General features: G+C 40.2%; 2 protein-coding genes across 2 annotated transcripts; both read left to right on the top strand.

Moving 5' to 3' along the window:
• The first annotated feature begins 12,943 nt into the window (after window positions 1-12,943).
• LOC107761378 (zinc finger BED domain-containing protein RICESLEEPER 2-like) lies at window positions 12,944-13,698 on the top strand. Its single transcript, XM_075255439.1, has 2 exons — window positions 12,944-13,565; window positions 13,655-13,698. The coding sequence occupies exons 1-2, from the start codon at window positions 12,944-12,946 to the stop codon at window positions 13,696-13,698; spliced, it is 666 nt and encodes a 221-aa protein (XP_075111540.1).
• Window positions 13,699-14,833: 1,135 nt separating this feature from the next.
• LOC142181841 (uncharacterized) lies at window positions 14,834-15,409 on the top strand. Its single transcript, XM_075255441.1, has one exon. The coding sequence runs from the start codon at window positions 14,834-14,836 to the stop codon at window positions 15,407-15,409; it is 576 nt and encodes a 191-aa protein (XP_075111542.1).
• The last annotated feature ends 892 nt before the right edge of the window (window positions 15,410-16,301 follow it).

Here is a 16,301-nt window from a genome sequence, read left to right on the forward strand (position 1 = left end):
AGGTTCTAGGGGTTCTTTTGAAATGAGGCTGTGTCCTCCGGGGGAGGAGGAGAGATCGCTAGCCTCGGGATCAAGGAGTGTTGTCAAAAGAAAAGATGCTTTGGGGTGCGAAAAGTCTTATAGTGAGGCGACTCCCTCTCAGCAGTCAAGGAGATGCGATTCGGTCGATCGGACACCTTCTGGAAGTGGTACGTCATCGGATGTTACTTCGGCCTTCGTCGAGGCTCAGTGTTCTGGCCTTATGGTGAGTTTTGACTCCTGTAAGATTGTTCTAGCCCCGCGCTTTTCTTTTTCCCCTTTTCTTTTTCTTTATTTAGCTTTCTTTCATAGGTCTTTGACAGGCTTAAATCCGAGCTGCTTCGTAGTGAGGCCCCATTTGGGGAGGCTTTGGATAGATAGAAATCCCTCAAACTTCTTGGTGCGGAAAAGGAAAGCGAGCTAGTTTCCTTACGGAGCGAGGTGGATCGAAGCCAGAGCCATGAGATCTGCCTGGAGAAACATGTATCTTGTATTTCATGCTAGCTTGAACTCCCTTTCTATCTTGGCGTCCTGATGTTTTGATGTTTCAGTTGGAGGACAAGGCGCATGAGATGGGACAGCTTTGGGGCGAGGTTGGCCGAGACAAACGCAAATTCAATGAACTGCAGGTGCATGTAAGTGCCCATTTTGTGTCCAAAGAGAAGGCTCGAGACAAGGTTTCTGCTCTTGATGTGCAAATCCAGACCGTTCGTGCGAATGATTCTGCTCGGGTGAACATGATCGCAAGGCTTTCGCCCGACCTTTTGAAGGTGAAGACCGAGGTTGTGAATGTCCAGGACGAGGTTGTGATAAGTAATACTAGGGAGGGACAGAAAATGGCGGCCTATTCGAGGAGTGCTGCCACTGCTAAAGCTGAGCTGAAGAGAGCCCTTGATCGTGCAAGAAATAGCAAGGAGTATGCAAGGTGTAGATCCCGGAGGGAAGACCTCGAGGAGAATTATGCCAAGGGCTTTGATCTCTCGAGGGAGATCGAGCAAGAAAAAGGGGAGGAGTATGATGCCAAGATCCTTCTGTCCGATGCTCAAGACGATGAGGAGGGAGCCGCCGGCCATAGTTGCCGAAGGGGGGAACATTTATTCCCTTCATCCTTCTTGTGTACATAGAATTCATAATATGTTGTATACTGAGCTTGCATTTCACCGCCTGTATGTAAAAATAAGAGGGGGAACCCCGTAATTTGTATCTTCTGTATTTCTGTTCGACAAGATCTCAATCGGGTCGATTCGACCTTTGGATTAGTAGAAATCTCTAAACCTGTAATATGGCCATGGTGTTCGTTAGGCCGGCGACGACGGCTTTTATTCTTTTCCCTTGGGCATACATATTTTAATCATTTTTGGGTTCAGACTCCGAGTCGGGCTCCGACTCGAGCTTGATTAACCCTCAAGTTTTACATCTGTATGGGCTGGCGACAATGGCTTTTATGCCTTGGGTCGAAGAAACCTTTTATGTATGTGGCCCTAAGGCTTGTGGAGCTGGCGATGATGGCTCTTACGCTATGCCCTTAGGCATGTATAGTTAACTATTTTGGATCCGATCTCCGAATCGGGTTATGACTCGAGCTCACTTTAATCCTCAAGTTTTCAAATTTCAAGCTGGTGACGGTGGCTCTTACGCTTTTGGTCGTTGCGACCTTTTAGTGTGTGGCCCCGAGGCTCGTTTGACTGGTGACTATGGCTCTTACGCTTTTGCCCTTAGGCATATATAGGCTTTGTTTTTCCCTCGTTAAGGTCTTTTTTGAAATAGTTTTGCCTGACCCGTCATCGGTTCGGGAAGAAACTTGATTTCAAGTCATTAGCGGCGATGTTCGAGCACCTCAGAAGGTTTAGCTCGTAGGTTGAGTAGTTCAAAGCCTTGTGATTTGGAGCTGACTTGGTCGAAGCTCGTTTGCCTGTTAAGGGTAGCCTGTTTTAACCGGTTCTTTTCGAAGTAGATTCGATGTAATGGCCTATGATTTTGTTAGCGACGGTCGGGCATCCCCGAGTCGCGTTAATTTAGCTGTGCAGCCATTTTGACCGTAGTCATATATGTTTGGCCGGAGCCATTTTTGATCCCGAGTGTGATAGTTTAGGCATCCGCATCGAGGGTATGCCCTTTTGAGAGTATTACAAATGTGACACACAGCCTAAACTTCGGGATTAAGCTTTATGCCAGTAGTAAGGTCTTACAAAATTTTCATGCCTGTTGAGGTCTTACAGTTTTTTCATGCCAGCGAATGGCGATTGACTACAGTCTCCGAGTCATTGAGTTTGCTTAGGCTCGAAGGCCATTAATTGTGAGCTCGAAATTGCCTCGTTGGGGTATTATAGGCATGGAGTTCCGACCCTGAGGTCATGTGGGTGCCAAATGGTTGACTCTAAATCTCCGAGTATTTCGGGACGTACTCGGTGCAGGGATCCTTGCCGTGAGCATGCTGAATTTTCTTTTTAGAGTTCGAGATGCTTTTGGAGAAAGATATTCTTGGATTGCTTAGCGTAAATACATGCAATTATATTGCCGTAAGCCCGGCTTGTGCGGACAAAGTGTGTTCGACCGTTTGACCCAGTACACCATTTCCTATTGGAACCTCATTTGTCATTTCCCGGTACAGGGTTGATTGCGAAGAAAATCTGGTAGGTCCGTTGTGTCCTTCTTATGAAGTGCGTGGACGTTGCCTCGTTAAAAACCTTGCCGGCAAAACCCATTTCGGGATAAAAATCTGTCAAAGGCAAAGAGTGCAACAGACGCTTTGAAACCTCAGGGTCCTCAAGCCGGAGCAGCGTCCCGACTACCTTGGTTGCTAGCCTGCGCGAGAGTTACCGTGAAGTAAAAGATAGAAAATGGAGAGGTGATTATACCTTAATGGCAATGGCGCTTTTGGGTTCCGTCGTCCATTTGGCGGATGCTATGTGGTCCTTTATTTGAATACATCTGGGAGCGAACATCAAAAAATCATGTGGATGGCATGTTGGGGCTCGTCTGCTTTGTTCTTTTTGGTCGTTTCTCTTTCTCGGGACTGGTTTTTAGCCCGATTTCTGAGAAATTCCCAAATGTGCCCATTATTGAGTAGTCGGGCCACTTCCTCTTAAAGTTGCATGCAATCCTCGGTTCGGTGCCCGTGCGAGTTGTGAAACTCGCAAATCAAGTTGTAGATCCTTTGGGAAGGATCCGAATGTATAGGCCTAGGCCATCTGGCATCCCTGATTTAGCTGATGGCAAACACGATGTCCGATACATCGACGTTGAAGTTGTATTCTGATAGGCGAGGTGCCCCTGTTGGCACCGTGTCTCCGTCGAAGCCACCTCTATTGAGGGGTCCCCAAGGGTTTTATCCTCTTGTCACCAATCGATCGTTTCGAGGCGGATTGTGTCTCGGGGCATTCCTCCTATTATCGGGGTACGGCTGGTACCTCTCTTTATTCGATCTTGACTTCATCGCTAAGAGTCTGTTCGGATATACTAAGCTTGAGGGGGCTCCAAGCTGTTCATCCTCAAACATGATCTTTGACTGGTATCGATTGGGGACGTCCGACCAGGTTACGGCGGGATACTCAATCAGATTCTCTTTCAGCTGCCTTGAGGCCACCGAGCTTCGTTCATTTAGGCCTTGAGTGAAGGCTTGCACTGCCTAGTCATCGGAGACCGGGGGTAGTTCCATTTGTTCAGTCTGGAAATGAGACACGAATTCTCACAGCATTTCGTTCTCCCTCTGCTTAATCTTGAACATGTTGGGCTTCCTTGTTGTTACCTTGATGGCACCGGCGTGCGCCCTTACGAAGGAATCTGCTAGCATGGCAAACGAATCTATGGAGTTAGGGGCTAGGTTGTGGTACCACATTATGGCCCCCTTCGAGCGTGTTTCCCCGAATTTTTTCAACAATACGGACTCGATCTCATCATTCTTTATATCGTTTAGGTGTAGGCTGTAATGTGCTCATTAGGGTCAGTGGTCCCATTGTACTTAAGGAGTTTCAACATTCTGAACTTCTTTGGAATGGGTTTTGGGGCCACCTCCTCGGGGAACGGCCTTTGTATGAATTTTTTCGAATCCATGCCCTTGAAGACAGGGGGCACACATGGGATCTGGTCGAACCTAGAAGTGTAGGTCTCGACCTTCCTGTCGTTGGCCGCTATCATTTCCTCGCCCGATTCGATCCTCAAGCATTTTTACTATGGCCGGGTCGGCTATTAACCCGTTATTACTCAATATCTCGGGTACCTATTCTGGGGGAGCTGTTTCCAGTGCTGCTGTGCTGGGAGTCTTCGGATGGCTTTGTAACTGAGCGATAGCCAACTATTGTGCCTGCAACATTTCAAAAATAATGTGAAGACTAACTTCGTGTTCTTCCTGGGTTGGGGTTTTTTGGGTTTCCTATTGGTCGCCATGTTGAATGCTTCTGTCAGTGTGTGAGGTTTCGTTGACCTGTTGCGCGTCTTGCAAACCCGCATCCACTGGAATTGGTTCAGGTGCATTATCGAGGTTCTGTGGTGGCGCATCAACGACTGGAACAACCACATCGTTTTCTCCGTGATTTTCAAGGTAGTCGTTCTCAACTCTGTTTATCGAGCCAGACATTTTGACCTGAAATCAAAAGATCTTTGACAAGAAGAAGCGTGAAAGATAACTTGCGTTTTTGTAATGAAACCAGCAGGAAAATAATCACTATTATTTTTAGCCCCAAGGTGGGCGCCAAACTGTTTACCGTGAAAATGGTAATAACAATTAAATTTGTAAATGGGACTCTAAAAATATGTGATCTATTTTTATGCTAGTTGTTAGAGTAGTTGATGCTAGGCGTATGATGTTTAATGGCAAAATACAAGTTATAACGGGGCAGTAATCAATCCGAGGGGCTTGCTATCCGGGCTTCGGTCTGATCGATGAAAGGCCTCGAGGTCGATATCCAGCTCGAGCTATCGGGGGTAACCGGGAAGGGGTTAACAGTTGAGATGTAAGTAAAGAAAGCTCTTTATGGACAATATCAAGCAATAAATGAAGAACAAATATGAAAGCAATAAATGTAAAAGGTAGCCCCGAGCGAGTAAGTTAGGGAGAAAAGAGAGAGAGAGAGAGAGAGAGAGAGAGAGATTATTGATCTTGAGTAGAATGGTTGGAGCAACGGCCGCCTTTTACAAAGTGGTGAGGATCCCCTTTATATAGGAGGGGAAATGCAACATAGTACAGAATGTATTAAATGTAAAGATGTGGACATAGGACGGCTACACGTGATATCAAATCCTACTGACACCATTTGCTCGCATCGAGGATTCCCTGCCCTCATGGTCATTGCTAGCTCTAACATGAATGAACTTCGAGGGGGAGAATTTGGCCGCAATCTCGCAGCCTCGAGATATGGGTATGACTCCCCAAATACACCTTAATGGCAAGAAATTGAACCTTCCAATTTTACTGTATACAAAGTTCGAATCCTACCTAAATATTTCGGACTTCACCTAAACTTCACAAATAAGTTTGAATCAATCAAGTGAACCTATTCAATGTCCAGAAATACCAATCAGAACTAAAGTCAAATCTTGGTAAACTCTTAATAACTAAAGCTTCCTAAATGAGACTAAGTGCCTCTAATCACTCTCTAACCTTTATGAAGCAAAACTAACCAATACCACAAGTCCCAAAATAAGAAACACAAACAATAATATATAGAAACACAAACACTTTCATCAATTCATATACAATGTAGTAACAAGAAGAAAGCAGTGAAACTCTACAGAAAGGTATTTCATAAACAAAGGCATAAAAAGGCCTCCTGGCCACTTAAACATGCACCCAATTGTCATCCCGGTAAATAAACTTATAACTTTCCCATTTAAATACACAAATTTATATCAAAATCTTGCCTAATCAAGATTTTAAAAAAACACTTCTAGGAAGACCATGAATAGTGATCCGGCACTATTCATCGGCCATAACCCCGGTATCCGGCAAGATAAAATCACAAGATTGGTCTCAATAGAACCCCCTTTCTCCTTGTGAACAATCTCCTTTTGATTTTACTTTCAAATCTATAACCAATTTTCCTAGATTTTCGTGTTACTGTAGCATCGACTATTTGCAAGCTTATATGTTTCTGTTATTATAACGTGAAGTTGGAGTGTTGAAGAACAATTTGGATGCTTTATTTTAATCGGGATTCACAGGTTTGAAGCCAAATTTAACAACAGATCTTAAAAAACTTTTCGGAACTACTGTAGCATCGAATTAGCAAAATCTGCTGCATATATTGTCAAAGATATTTAGGTGCTAAAGAATTATCATTGGTGCAAGACATTGCTGTAGCGATAATCTGGGTTGATCTATGTTATTTCAAGATTTTTTGAAGATGCACGTTTGAGTTGGGAAGATCACTGCTCCTTCACGCAGTGCTGCCATGGCCACTATGGCTAGTGGCCAGCTACCCTCACATGCTGGGCCACCTCCTCAACCACCCCCTAACATCACACAGCTAGGATTATGCAAAGGCAGTAAAACCTATACCCGGCACTTCCACTGTGCAAGATAGAGCATCAGTTGATCCTATCCCCCTAGACAAGCCCAATTCTTTCAAGGACAACCAACGGTATCAGAAGTTGAACGTATGAACTATATTGAAGGACTGCAATAGGCGGTTGTGTGCAAATTTTCATACGGATGGCCAGATATCAATGAAATACATCGAATTGTACCTATGCAGTGTGGTATCAAAGTTGAATGCAACATTGGATATCTTCGTGACAGACACATTTTGATTCGATTTTCATTATGGCAAGATTATGTAGAGTTCTCGTCAAAAGGTGTGTACTATGTTAAGGATAAGCATGGGGATGAATATCAACTGAGAACATTGATCTATGATGCAAAATTTAAAGTTGGAGAGGAGACACCTAAGGTAATGGCTTGGATTTCATTCCCTAATTTGCTGCCTACCTATTTTGTCAGAGAATGCTTGTTCTCTCTAGCTTCTACTGTAGGTAAACCCCTTCACTTGGATTTGGCTACTATCAAGGAAACTAGACCTAGTTGTGCTCGTGTTAAAGTGTTAGTGGATCTTCTAACTAACCTCCCAAAGAAAGTTTGAATGGACATTGTCAGTGACGTAAATGGGGATGTAAGAACTGAATGGGTAACCATTAACTATGATTATTTGCCAAAGTACTGTAAAGAGTGCAAGTTACAAGGCCATGACATGCTTGAATGTTGGAGAATTAATCCTGATTTAAGGGAAAGCAAAAATGTCCAGCAGAAGGAAAATGTCGAAAATGTGAAACAAGGCAATAATAAACATGCAAAACATGATGCTCCCTTAATGATCCTTACGAGTGGTAAGGTAGTTGGTAATGCAGGCCCTCAATGGAAGGAAGTTCGCGACAATAGGGGACTAAACAAAGGCAAACAATCTGAAGGTACTACTGCAGAAGGGAAAGAAATAGTTCTTGTTAACAATACAGCTGTGACAAAACAAATACAAACAACCAACCAATTTGCAGTGCTAGAAATTGAAAATGCTGAGATTAATGAAGGTAACCAATTGGCAGTTGTGGAGGAAACTCCAATTCAAAAAACCACAGGCAACAATGATATTCAGCAAAATAACTCCACAACAGGTGTAGAGAATGAGTCAGAGGAGTAGGAATTTGATTTTTCAACGAGAGAAATAGTACAAAAGGTAACTTCTCCTAGCTCATCTAGGAGAATATCATCCAAGACACAACCCAAGAAACTGAACCCTGCAGCACCTACTTTCAATCCTACGGCAATAAAAAATCATGCAACAAATAGGGAATCAACAGCTCATTGTGTACAAAACGATTTGGGGAATGAGCAGCATTTTCACAATGAGTCAACTGCCCATTGGGTCCAAAATGCATTCAAAAATAATGTAGTTCAAGTCAATACTTCATGTCAAGACATTCCTTCATAGGACACCAATATTGAACAACAATTAGCAAACAACAAATAAAATGAATTTGTTGAAGATACAGATTTTGAGAAATTCAGGACAAATGAAAAAGAAAAATGGGCAGGAGGAAGATTATGGCTCAACCAAACAGAGGAAGACTTAGCAAATGGTCACATTCCAGATACAATGCGTAGTGATGAAGAATTTGGAGGAAATGAAGTAGAAGATGAGGATCAAATTGTTAATTGTAATGCTAATGTAATCAATATTCAAAGCATCAGCGAATACACAAATGCAGCAACAGAAAAGACAAAAGAGGGGAACATTAATATTATAGATCCAGGAGGGACTTCACATAATGTTGTTAGTAATGCCTTGAAAGAAGCTGAAAATGTAGACAAGAAACAAGATGAGAATGCAGACAAGAACGGAGCTATGACAGTGCAGGTTTATGCAAAAAGTATTGTTCCATTGAGCACTATGCAGGATGTAGCAGGAAGTAATGTTCCATTGAACAATACAATGTTGTTGACCAATGAACATGCTGAAAAAGATGCAGAACTTATCAACCAGGCATAGGATATTGTTACATCAAAAGAAATAGTAGAAGCACATGATCAAGTTAACCACGCAGAACTTAAAGGTAGAGACATGGATGAGGAATCCACTGCACAAAATTTCCTTAATGTTGCCAAGCAGGGAGATCTGTCGCTAAGGCTTATTGAACTAGTAAAATCTGCAATAAAGGGAAAAAAGAAACAGTCAAAAGAGACTTCTACTGTCCCAGTTAGTGGAGTACAAACAAGGAGAACACTGTCCAAATCCCAAAACATTTAATGGATGCCATTATATGGAATGTCATGTCAGTAAACACAATGCAAGCATTTGAAAGGCTGATTACAATGCACAGAAAACATCATTTTGAGTTCATAGGAATCCTTGAGCCTATGCAATAGTTTCACAAAATGGAGAGGTATAGAGCAAGAATTGGTTTGGCACAAGCTGTGGTGAATGTGTCAAACAAGATTTGGGCTTTTATTGATGAAATTTTTGAGGTTACTATTTTATATAACATGACTCAATAGCTGACTTTGAGATTGATGCACTCTGAAACACATGTTGAGCTCATCCTTACACTAGTCTATGCCAAATATGATAGCATTGAAAGAATAGAACTATGAGATACGTTGTATACAATGGCATCAGATATGACAGTACCTTGGCTAGTTGGAGGCGACTTTAATGTGATATGGGATGAGGAAGAGAAATATGGGGGCTTTCTAGTTTCTCTCATTGAAGTAGATGACTTCAGACACTGCATCAATACCTGCAACTTGACAGACTTGTGTTTTAAAAGAAGCATATTTACATGGTGGAATGGAAGATCAGAGGAGGAATGCATTTTTAAAAGATTGGACAGATGTTTTGGCAATAATGAATTGCAACAGACATTTCCTGGATTGGAGATAACTCACCTATCCAAAATTACGTCTGATCATTGCCCAATGCTGCTGAAATGTGATATAGAAACTACGCCAATTAAGAAGTCATTAAGATTTCTTAACTTCTGGACGAAGCATGAAACCTTCAAAGATGTAGTAAAGGAGAATTAGAATGCTTTTAGTGCTAACCATTTCTGCATTTTTAACTACAAGTTAAAGAAGCTTAAACAAGAACTATCTACCTGGAGCAGAGCTACATATGGGGATATATTTCAGTAGATTGCAAGCCATGAGGAGGTGGTCATGGTTCATGAAAGACAATTTGAAGTCAATCCTACACTGATGAATAAACAAAGATTACAACATGTCCAAGCTGAAATGATTAAATATCTTGCATTAGAAGAAGAATTCTGGAGACAAAAACTGGCATGTTATGGTTCAAAGATGGCGATAGAAACACTAAATTCTTCCATGCCCAAGTTAATGGGAGAAGGAAGAGACTGAAATTATCAAGGATCCAGAATAGCCTTGGTAACTGGATTGAAGAAGATCACATAATAGCAGAAGAAGCAATAAAGTTCTACAAGGATCAATTAATAGAGAGTGCAGTTCCAAATGATTTTTATATTCTAAATCATGTACCTTTAATGGTAGATAGTGATCAACATGAAAGATTGATGGCTTTGCCTTCCAATGAAGATGAAGAGCACAGTTATGGGGTTGAATGGGGACTCAAATGGTGGACCGGATGGATTCACTGGAGCCTTTTACCAAACATGCTGGGAAATTATTGAAGAAGATGTAGTAAGCATGGTCAAGGCTTTCTTTTGCGGTCAGCAGTTGCCAAAGAGTGTGACACATACAAACCTGGTTTTATTACCAAAGAAAAAAGAAGTTATGACCTTTGCAGACATGAGACCAATCAGTTTTAGCAACTTTGCTAACAAGATTTTCTCTAGGGTTATTCATGAGAGGTTGGTTGAATTATTAACAAACATAATCTCAGAGGAACAGGAAGGTTTCAGGTCCCTACATGATGTATCCAAGGCACTATTCTGCAAATTATGGTGGAATTTCAGGACTAAGCCCAGTTTGTGGAGTTCTTTTTTGAGTCAAAAGTACTGCAAGAAACTGAATGCAGTAATTGTACCTTGGAAGCATGGATCCCACGTGTGGAGAAAAATGCTAGAATGTAGGGACTTGATTGAGCATCAAATCTACTGGAAACTGAGAATGGGATCAGCTGTATTTTGGTACGACAATTGGACTGAGATGGGAGCCTTATATTTTCAAGTACCTGCAGTAGGGGTGGGCATATATCAGTTCGAACCAAAAAAACCAACCGAACCAAATTTTTTTTAATTTCGGTTTCTGTTATTCGGTTTTTTCGGTCGGTTTCACATTAAAATTTTTAAAATTCAGTTTTTCAGTTCGGTCGTCGGTTATTGATTTATTTTTTTCGGTTAACCGAAAAACCGAATTATTAGTACATGGATTCTTTAAAATATATATTCCATACTTATATAGGTTAAGGCCCAATTTTAAGTTCCATAAAAATCAGCCCATCCCAAACCCAATTGCCCAAAATTCAAATACGCTAGGGTCCTTCTTACTGTCTCAGTTCACTCATCAACTCCTTTTCTTTTCCCATTCTTAGGCTAGGGCTTTTCTTTCTCCCTTCTCTTCTCAGTTCTCTCTATCGGCACTTCGGCAGTTCCTCCCCCCAATTCCCCAAATAAGCTACGGCTTCCATTGATACACTGGTGGTTTTCCCAAATATGCTAGGGATCTGTCATTGTCGTCAAATTTCTTGTGGCGGTAAGCTTAATTTTTGTTATATTTCGCTCATTTCTTATTTTTTTGTGTTCTCTACTCCTCGGCCCTCGCCGATCTTCTCTTCTTTCTCTCGTTTCAGTTTATTTTTTTTTCTGCTAAAAGTTAGTATTTAAAGACTTAAAGATGCATGCAACATATATATTGTTGAAATAAGTCTTGACTCTTGAATGTGATGTCCATTTTCTTGTAATATTTGTTGGTTTCAGTGTTGTTGAGAGGTTCTAACTTGTTATTAAAACAAGAAAAGCTCACTGCTCAGTATTTTATTGTTATGCTTGTATTCTTTTTTGTAGATGGAAGAAAATGGAAGTAGGGTAAGCGAAACCTGCGAAGGTGGGGGTTCAAATGATAGCATACCTAATACTGAAGGTCTCAGTCCAGACAGTCCTGATGAAGCTCCAAAGAAAAGGAAAGTGATGCAACCTAGATCTAATGCTTGGAAACATTTTGAGAATTATGATGATCCTAGTGGAGCTAAAAGAGCAAAATGTAACTACTGTCAAAAAACTTATGCTGCTGCTACGAAAGGTAATAGTACTACATCAATGAACAATCATCTCACCAAGTGTCCCAAAATGCCCCATAGCGTGGAAAATAGTCAAACACAAATTAGTTTTCTACTAGCTTCAAATGGGGCAAATGAAGGGGTGCTTACCACTTGGAAATTTGATCAAGCACTTAGTAGGAGAGCTTTAGCTCAAATGATAATTTTGGATGAACTGCCATTTAGTTTTGTTGAAAAGGAAGGATTTAAGAAGTTTATGGGAGTCACAATGCCTCAATTTCAAATTCCTTCTCGTAGAACATTGACAAGAGATTGTTATGAACTTTATTGTGAACAAAGACATAGTTTGAAGAATTCCTTCAATGAAGCACGTCCTAAAATCTGTCTTACAACAGATACTTGGACTTCTATACAAAGAATAAACTATATGTGTCTTACTGCTCACTTTATTGACAGAGATTGGAAATTGCATAAAAGGATAATAAACTTTTGTCCCTATCTCTAGTCATAAGGGTGATGATATGGCACCGATAATTACTAATTGCTTGCTTGATTGGGGGTTGAAAAATGTATTTACTATAACTGTAGATAATGTTAGTTCCAATGATATCACAGTAAGAGAAGTGTCTAAACAATTGAGTACTTGGGGAACTAATATAATGAATGGTAAAAACTTGCATGTTAGATGTATGGCTCACATACTAATCTCATTGTACAAGATTGGTTGAAAGAAATTGGTGCTTCTATAAAGAGAGTTAGACAAGTTGTGAGATACATTAGACAATCTCCCGCTAGGATTAGAAAGTTTAAAGAATGTTGTGAATCTCAAAAGTTAACTTCCAAGAGATCACTATGCTTAGATGTTTCAACTCGATGGAACTCTACATACATGATGCTAGACACAACACAACAATTTGAGCTTGCCTTTGACAAATATAGTTTCTTTGATATTGGATTGTTGTATCATCTTCGTACCTATGTATGTGAAGATGGAACTAGTGCAGGTGATCTCACAAGTGCTGACTGGAATAATGTGAGAACAATGGTAAAATTTCTTGAAGCTTTTTATTTGCTTACTTTGAGGGTCTCTACTTCTATTTATGTCACTTCCAATGTGCATTTTGTTGAAATTTGTGAGCTTGATCTTATTTTAAAAGAGTGGATGGAACATGAAGATACTAGTTTGAAAGAAATGGCAAAAAATGAAAGAAAAATTTGCCAAGTATTGGGGTGAACCTGAAAAAATGAACAAGATGATCTTTATTGCATCAATTTTGGATCCCCGTAACAAGCTTGAATATGTTCCTTTTGCAATTGTGAGGATGTTTGGAGAAAAAGTAGGGAAAAAATTGATTTTAGAGGTGAAAAATTATATGGATTCTTTGTTTGATTGTTATGTTAAAAAAAATTCAATAGGAACATCATCTGCTTCATCTGGAAACACAACAGCTATTGTCAGTGGTTATGGTAGCTTTTTGAAAAGAGGAACAATGAGAACAAAATTGGAATTTGAGAAACATAAGGAAGTGACCGGAGGTTTAGGTACTAAATCAGAGTTAGAAAGATATCTTGCTGAAGATCTTGAGCCTGAAACAGATGACTTTAAAATCTTAAAGTGGTGGAAAATCAATGAGCCTAGATTTCCCATTCTTGCGGAGATGGCTCGTGATGTATTAGCCATTCTTATTTCAAGTGTTGCATCTGAATGTGCATTCAGCACGGGAGGTCGCATTTTTGACTCGTTCAGGAGTTCGTTGACGCCTAAACTGGTTCAATCTCTTATTTGTCTTCAAGATTGGCTTAGAAGTGAACCTATTCCTATTAAAGTTGAGGAAGACTTGGAGTATCTGGAACAACTAGAACTTGGTAATTATTTTGTGTTTTGCCTTTACTATATTACTAATAGTTTACTTAACACTGATGCATGACAAAGTTTTCTTCAATATTTTCTTTAGATCTGGCTAATAGTGCAAAAGATTCAACTATTATTGACATATAGTTGCAACATGTACCATGTGTGGTAAGTTGATAGCCTTTTGTATATTTGAAGATACATTGATATACTTTATTATAAATCAATTGTTTTTAGACCTATAATTATGTCTTTTGTTGCAAAGGTTTGATCATGGCGCCTAAATGGAAGTGATGCTGCAGTAAATAGACTTCACTTGTTTCATGCTACTTAATGTAATTATTTCTCTGGTTTTGAGACTTCAGCAGCATGAAAACTTTCTAACTTTTAGATTACTCTTTTGGTTATGTAATATGCTTGTACTAAACAGTGGCAGCAAAGTAGCATAGATTCTAAGTTTTTTGTTCTCTCATGGCTGTAAGCAGTGGCAGCAAAGCAGCATAGCTCTTTTGGTTTTTTGGTTGTGTAATGTAGTGTTCTTTTGGTTGTAACTACTAACTACTCCCTACTCCCTAGTTTATATTTGTTTTGTATGATTGTGGGATCTTGTATGGACCAAGTAGAGGTGTAATTAGCAGCATCCTTTAGTTATGTACTTATGGTTATGTACTTATGTTTGTTAGCAGCATCAATTATAAGGTCTCTTTTTATTAGGATGATTTGAGTAACATGGAACTCATACCAGATTTTTGTTACCAGATTTGAGTAACAGGGAACTCATACCAGATTGAGAAATCAATGTTTAAATTGATGTAATAAATTGCTCCTTTTTCAGTCATCTCATTCCCACTTCAAAAAATTCAGGCTTAGACTGAACTTTATAAAATTGGGCCTAGTGTAGTAGTGTTTGTTATATATGGGCTTACCCTACATATAGTTTATGATTATGTAAATAAAAGAACAGATTTATGACTTAACACATTCAAAAAGTCAAAAATTTTGGAAACAACCAACAAATTAGTCCAATTATTAAGCAGAATAAGCCCAGCCCAATATGATAATGTTCAAACCGACCCAAAATAAACCGAACTGAACTAAACTTATTTCAGTTCGATTTCGGTTATCATATTTACAAAAGCGAAAACCAAATAACCGAACCGAATTTACACAAACTGAACCGAACCGACCGAACGCCCACCCCTAACCTGCAGAGTTTGGTATCGATGAGGATATTTATAATGTCAATGATCTAGTTGAAAATGGTATGTGGAATGTGGATAAAATGTATGAGAGCCTACCAGAAGATTTGGCACACCACATTGTGCAGAATATTAGACCACCAACTGAAAGTTCACAGTTAGATACTCCTTTCTGGATGCTTGAAACAAGGGGACATTTTACAGTAAAGTCTGCATGGGATTACCTGCGAAGAAGAGCCAACCCAAGATTAGCTTACAAGATGATATGGGTAAAAGGTTTACCTTTCAAGATATCCTTCTTCCTGTGGAAGGTGTGGAAAGCCAAACTGCCACTTGATGATTTCTTGCATAAACTAGGATACTCCATGCCATCTAAATGTTGGTGTTTTGCTGATCCTAAGGAAGAGTCATTACTACATTTGTTCTTCACATCCAATGCAGCTAGAAGTGTCTGGACTTACTTCCTGAGGAGAGCAGGAATTGCATTAGATGGGTTGTCATTACATCAAGCAATTATAAAGTGTTGGACAGCACCAGTTGTACCTAGATTGAATCCAGTGTTACAAGCTCTACCTACATGCATTGTATGGGAACTTTGGAAGAGAAGAAACAGTTTGAAATATGGAGAAGCAGTGTCAGTGAGTAGAGTTATTTACTAGGTGTCATCTACTATGCAAGCTCTGGTCCAACTGAAAAAGCCTAGACTATATGTGCCTCACAAGTGGCTGGACTTACTGACAATGATGGAGCAATACACACCTCAACTGAAATATGATAAAGTGTTATGGGAATTTCCTTCAAGAGGATGGATCAAAGTGAATACGGATGGAGCATGTAGAGGGAACCCAGGGAGGAGTTCAATTGGTTTCTACATAAGGGAAGAGGTAGGTGATTTGATATATGCAGAAGGAAGGGAGATTTCTGAAGGAACCAACAATGAATCAGAAGCGGTAGCTATTGTGGAGGCATTGAAGATGTGCAAAATCTTAATTATTTCTAGATATGGCTGCACATAGATTCTATGCTATTAAAGAACATTATAGAGGAATCATGGAAGCCTCCTTGGTATATTACTGAACATGTAGAGGAGATTTTAAGATTGAAGGAACAAAGTATCATGGAATTTTCACGCTGGAAATGTATCGCATGCTGGACAATGAATTGTTTCTCTCAATGCTGGAGATGCACGCATGGCATACGCATGAGGTGATCGTGACTTTGAAGAAAGGCGTCCATCAAGAAGGCATGCGCATGGGGTTTGACAACAAACAGCTGGGAAATATTTTATTGGGAATGCTTTGGACATTTAAGCATGCACTTGATTTGCACAATTCGAGAAAATGTGGATTACAGCATGTGCGAGCACAGGGATGCAATTTAAGGTAGGTTGCATGCCTGACTGCAATTGTTTTAAATGGACGCATGATTTCGAGAAGCAGGATCTCGAGAAATTTCCAGCTCTGTGTTTGACAATAGCTGTAATTAAATAATGGCCAGGTTAAACAATGGCCAGTGCTCACATTTTCGGCGCAGCAACAGGAAGGGGATCGA

The sequence above is a fragment of the Nicotiana tabacum genome, chromosome 6, assembly GCF_000715075.1.
Source record: "Nicotiana tabacum cultivar K326 chromosome 6, ASM71507v2, whole genome shotgun sequence".
Lineage (NCBI taxonomy): Eukaryota > Viridiplantae > Streptophyta > Magnoliopsida > Solanales > Solanaceae > Nicotiana > Nicotiana tabacum.

Bases quoted from the DNA above. Each gene is read 5' to 3' on its own strand.
- LOC107761378 (XM_075255439.1), top strand. From the start codon at position 12,944: ATGAACAAGATGATCTTTATTGCATCAATTTTGGATCCCCGTAACAAG. The intron at 13,566-13,654 runs GTAATTATTTTG...TATTTTCTTTAG, and splicing joins TCTGGAACAACTAGAACTTG to ATCTGGCTAATAGTGCAAAA.
- LOC142181841 (XM_075255441.1), top strand. From the start codon at position 14,834: ATGTATGAGAGCCTACCAGAAGATTTGGCACACCACATTGTGCAGAAT.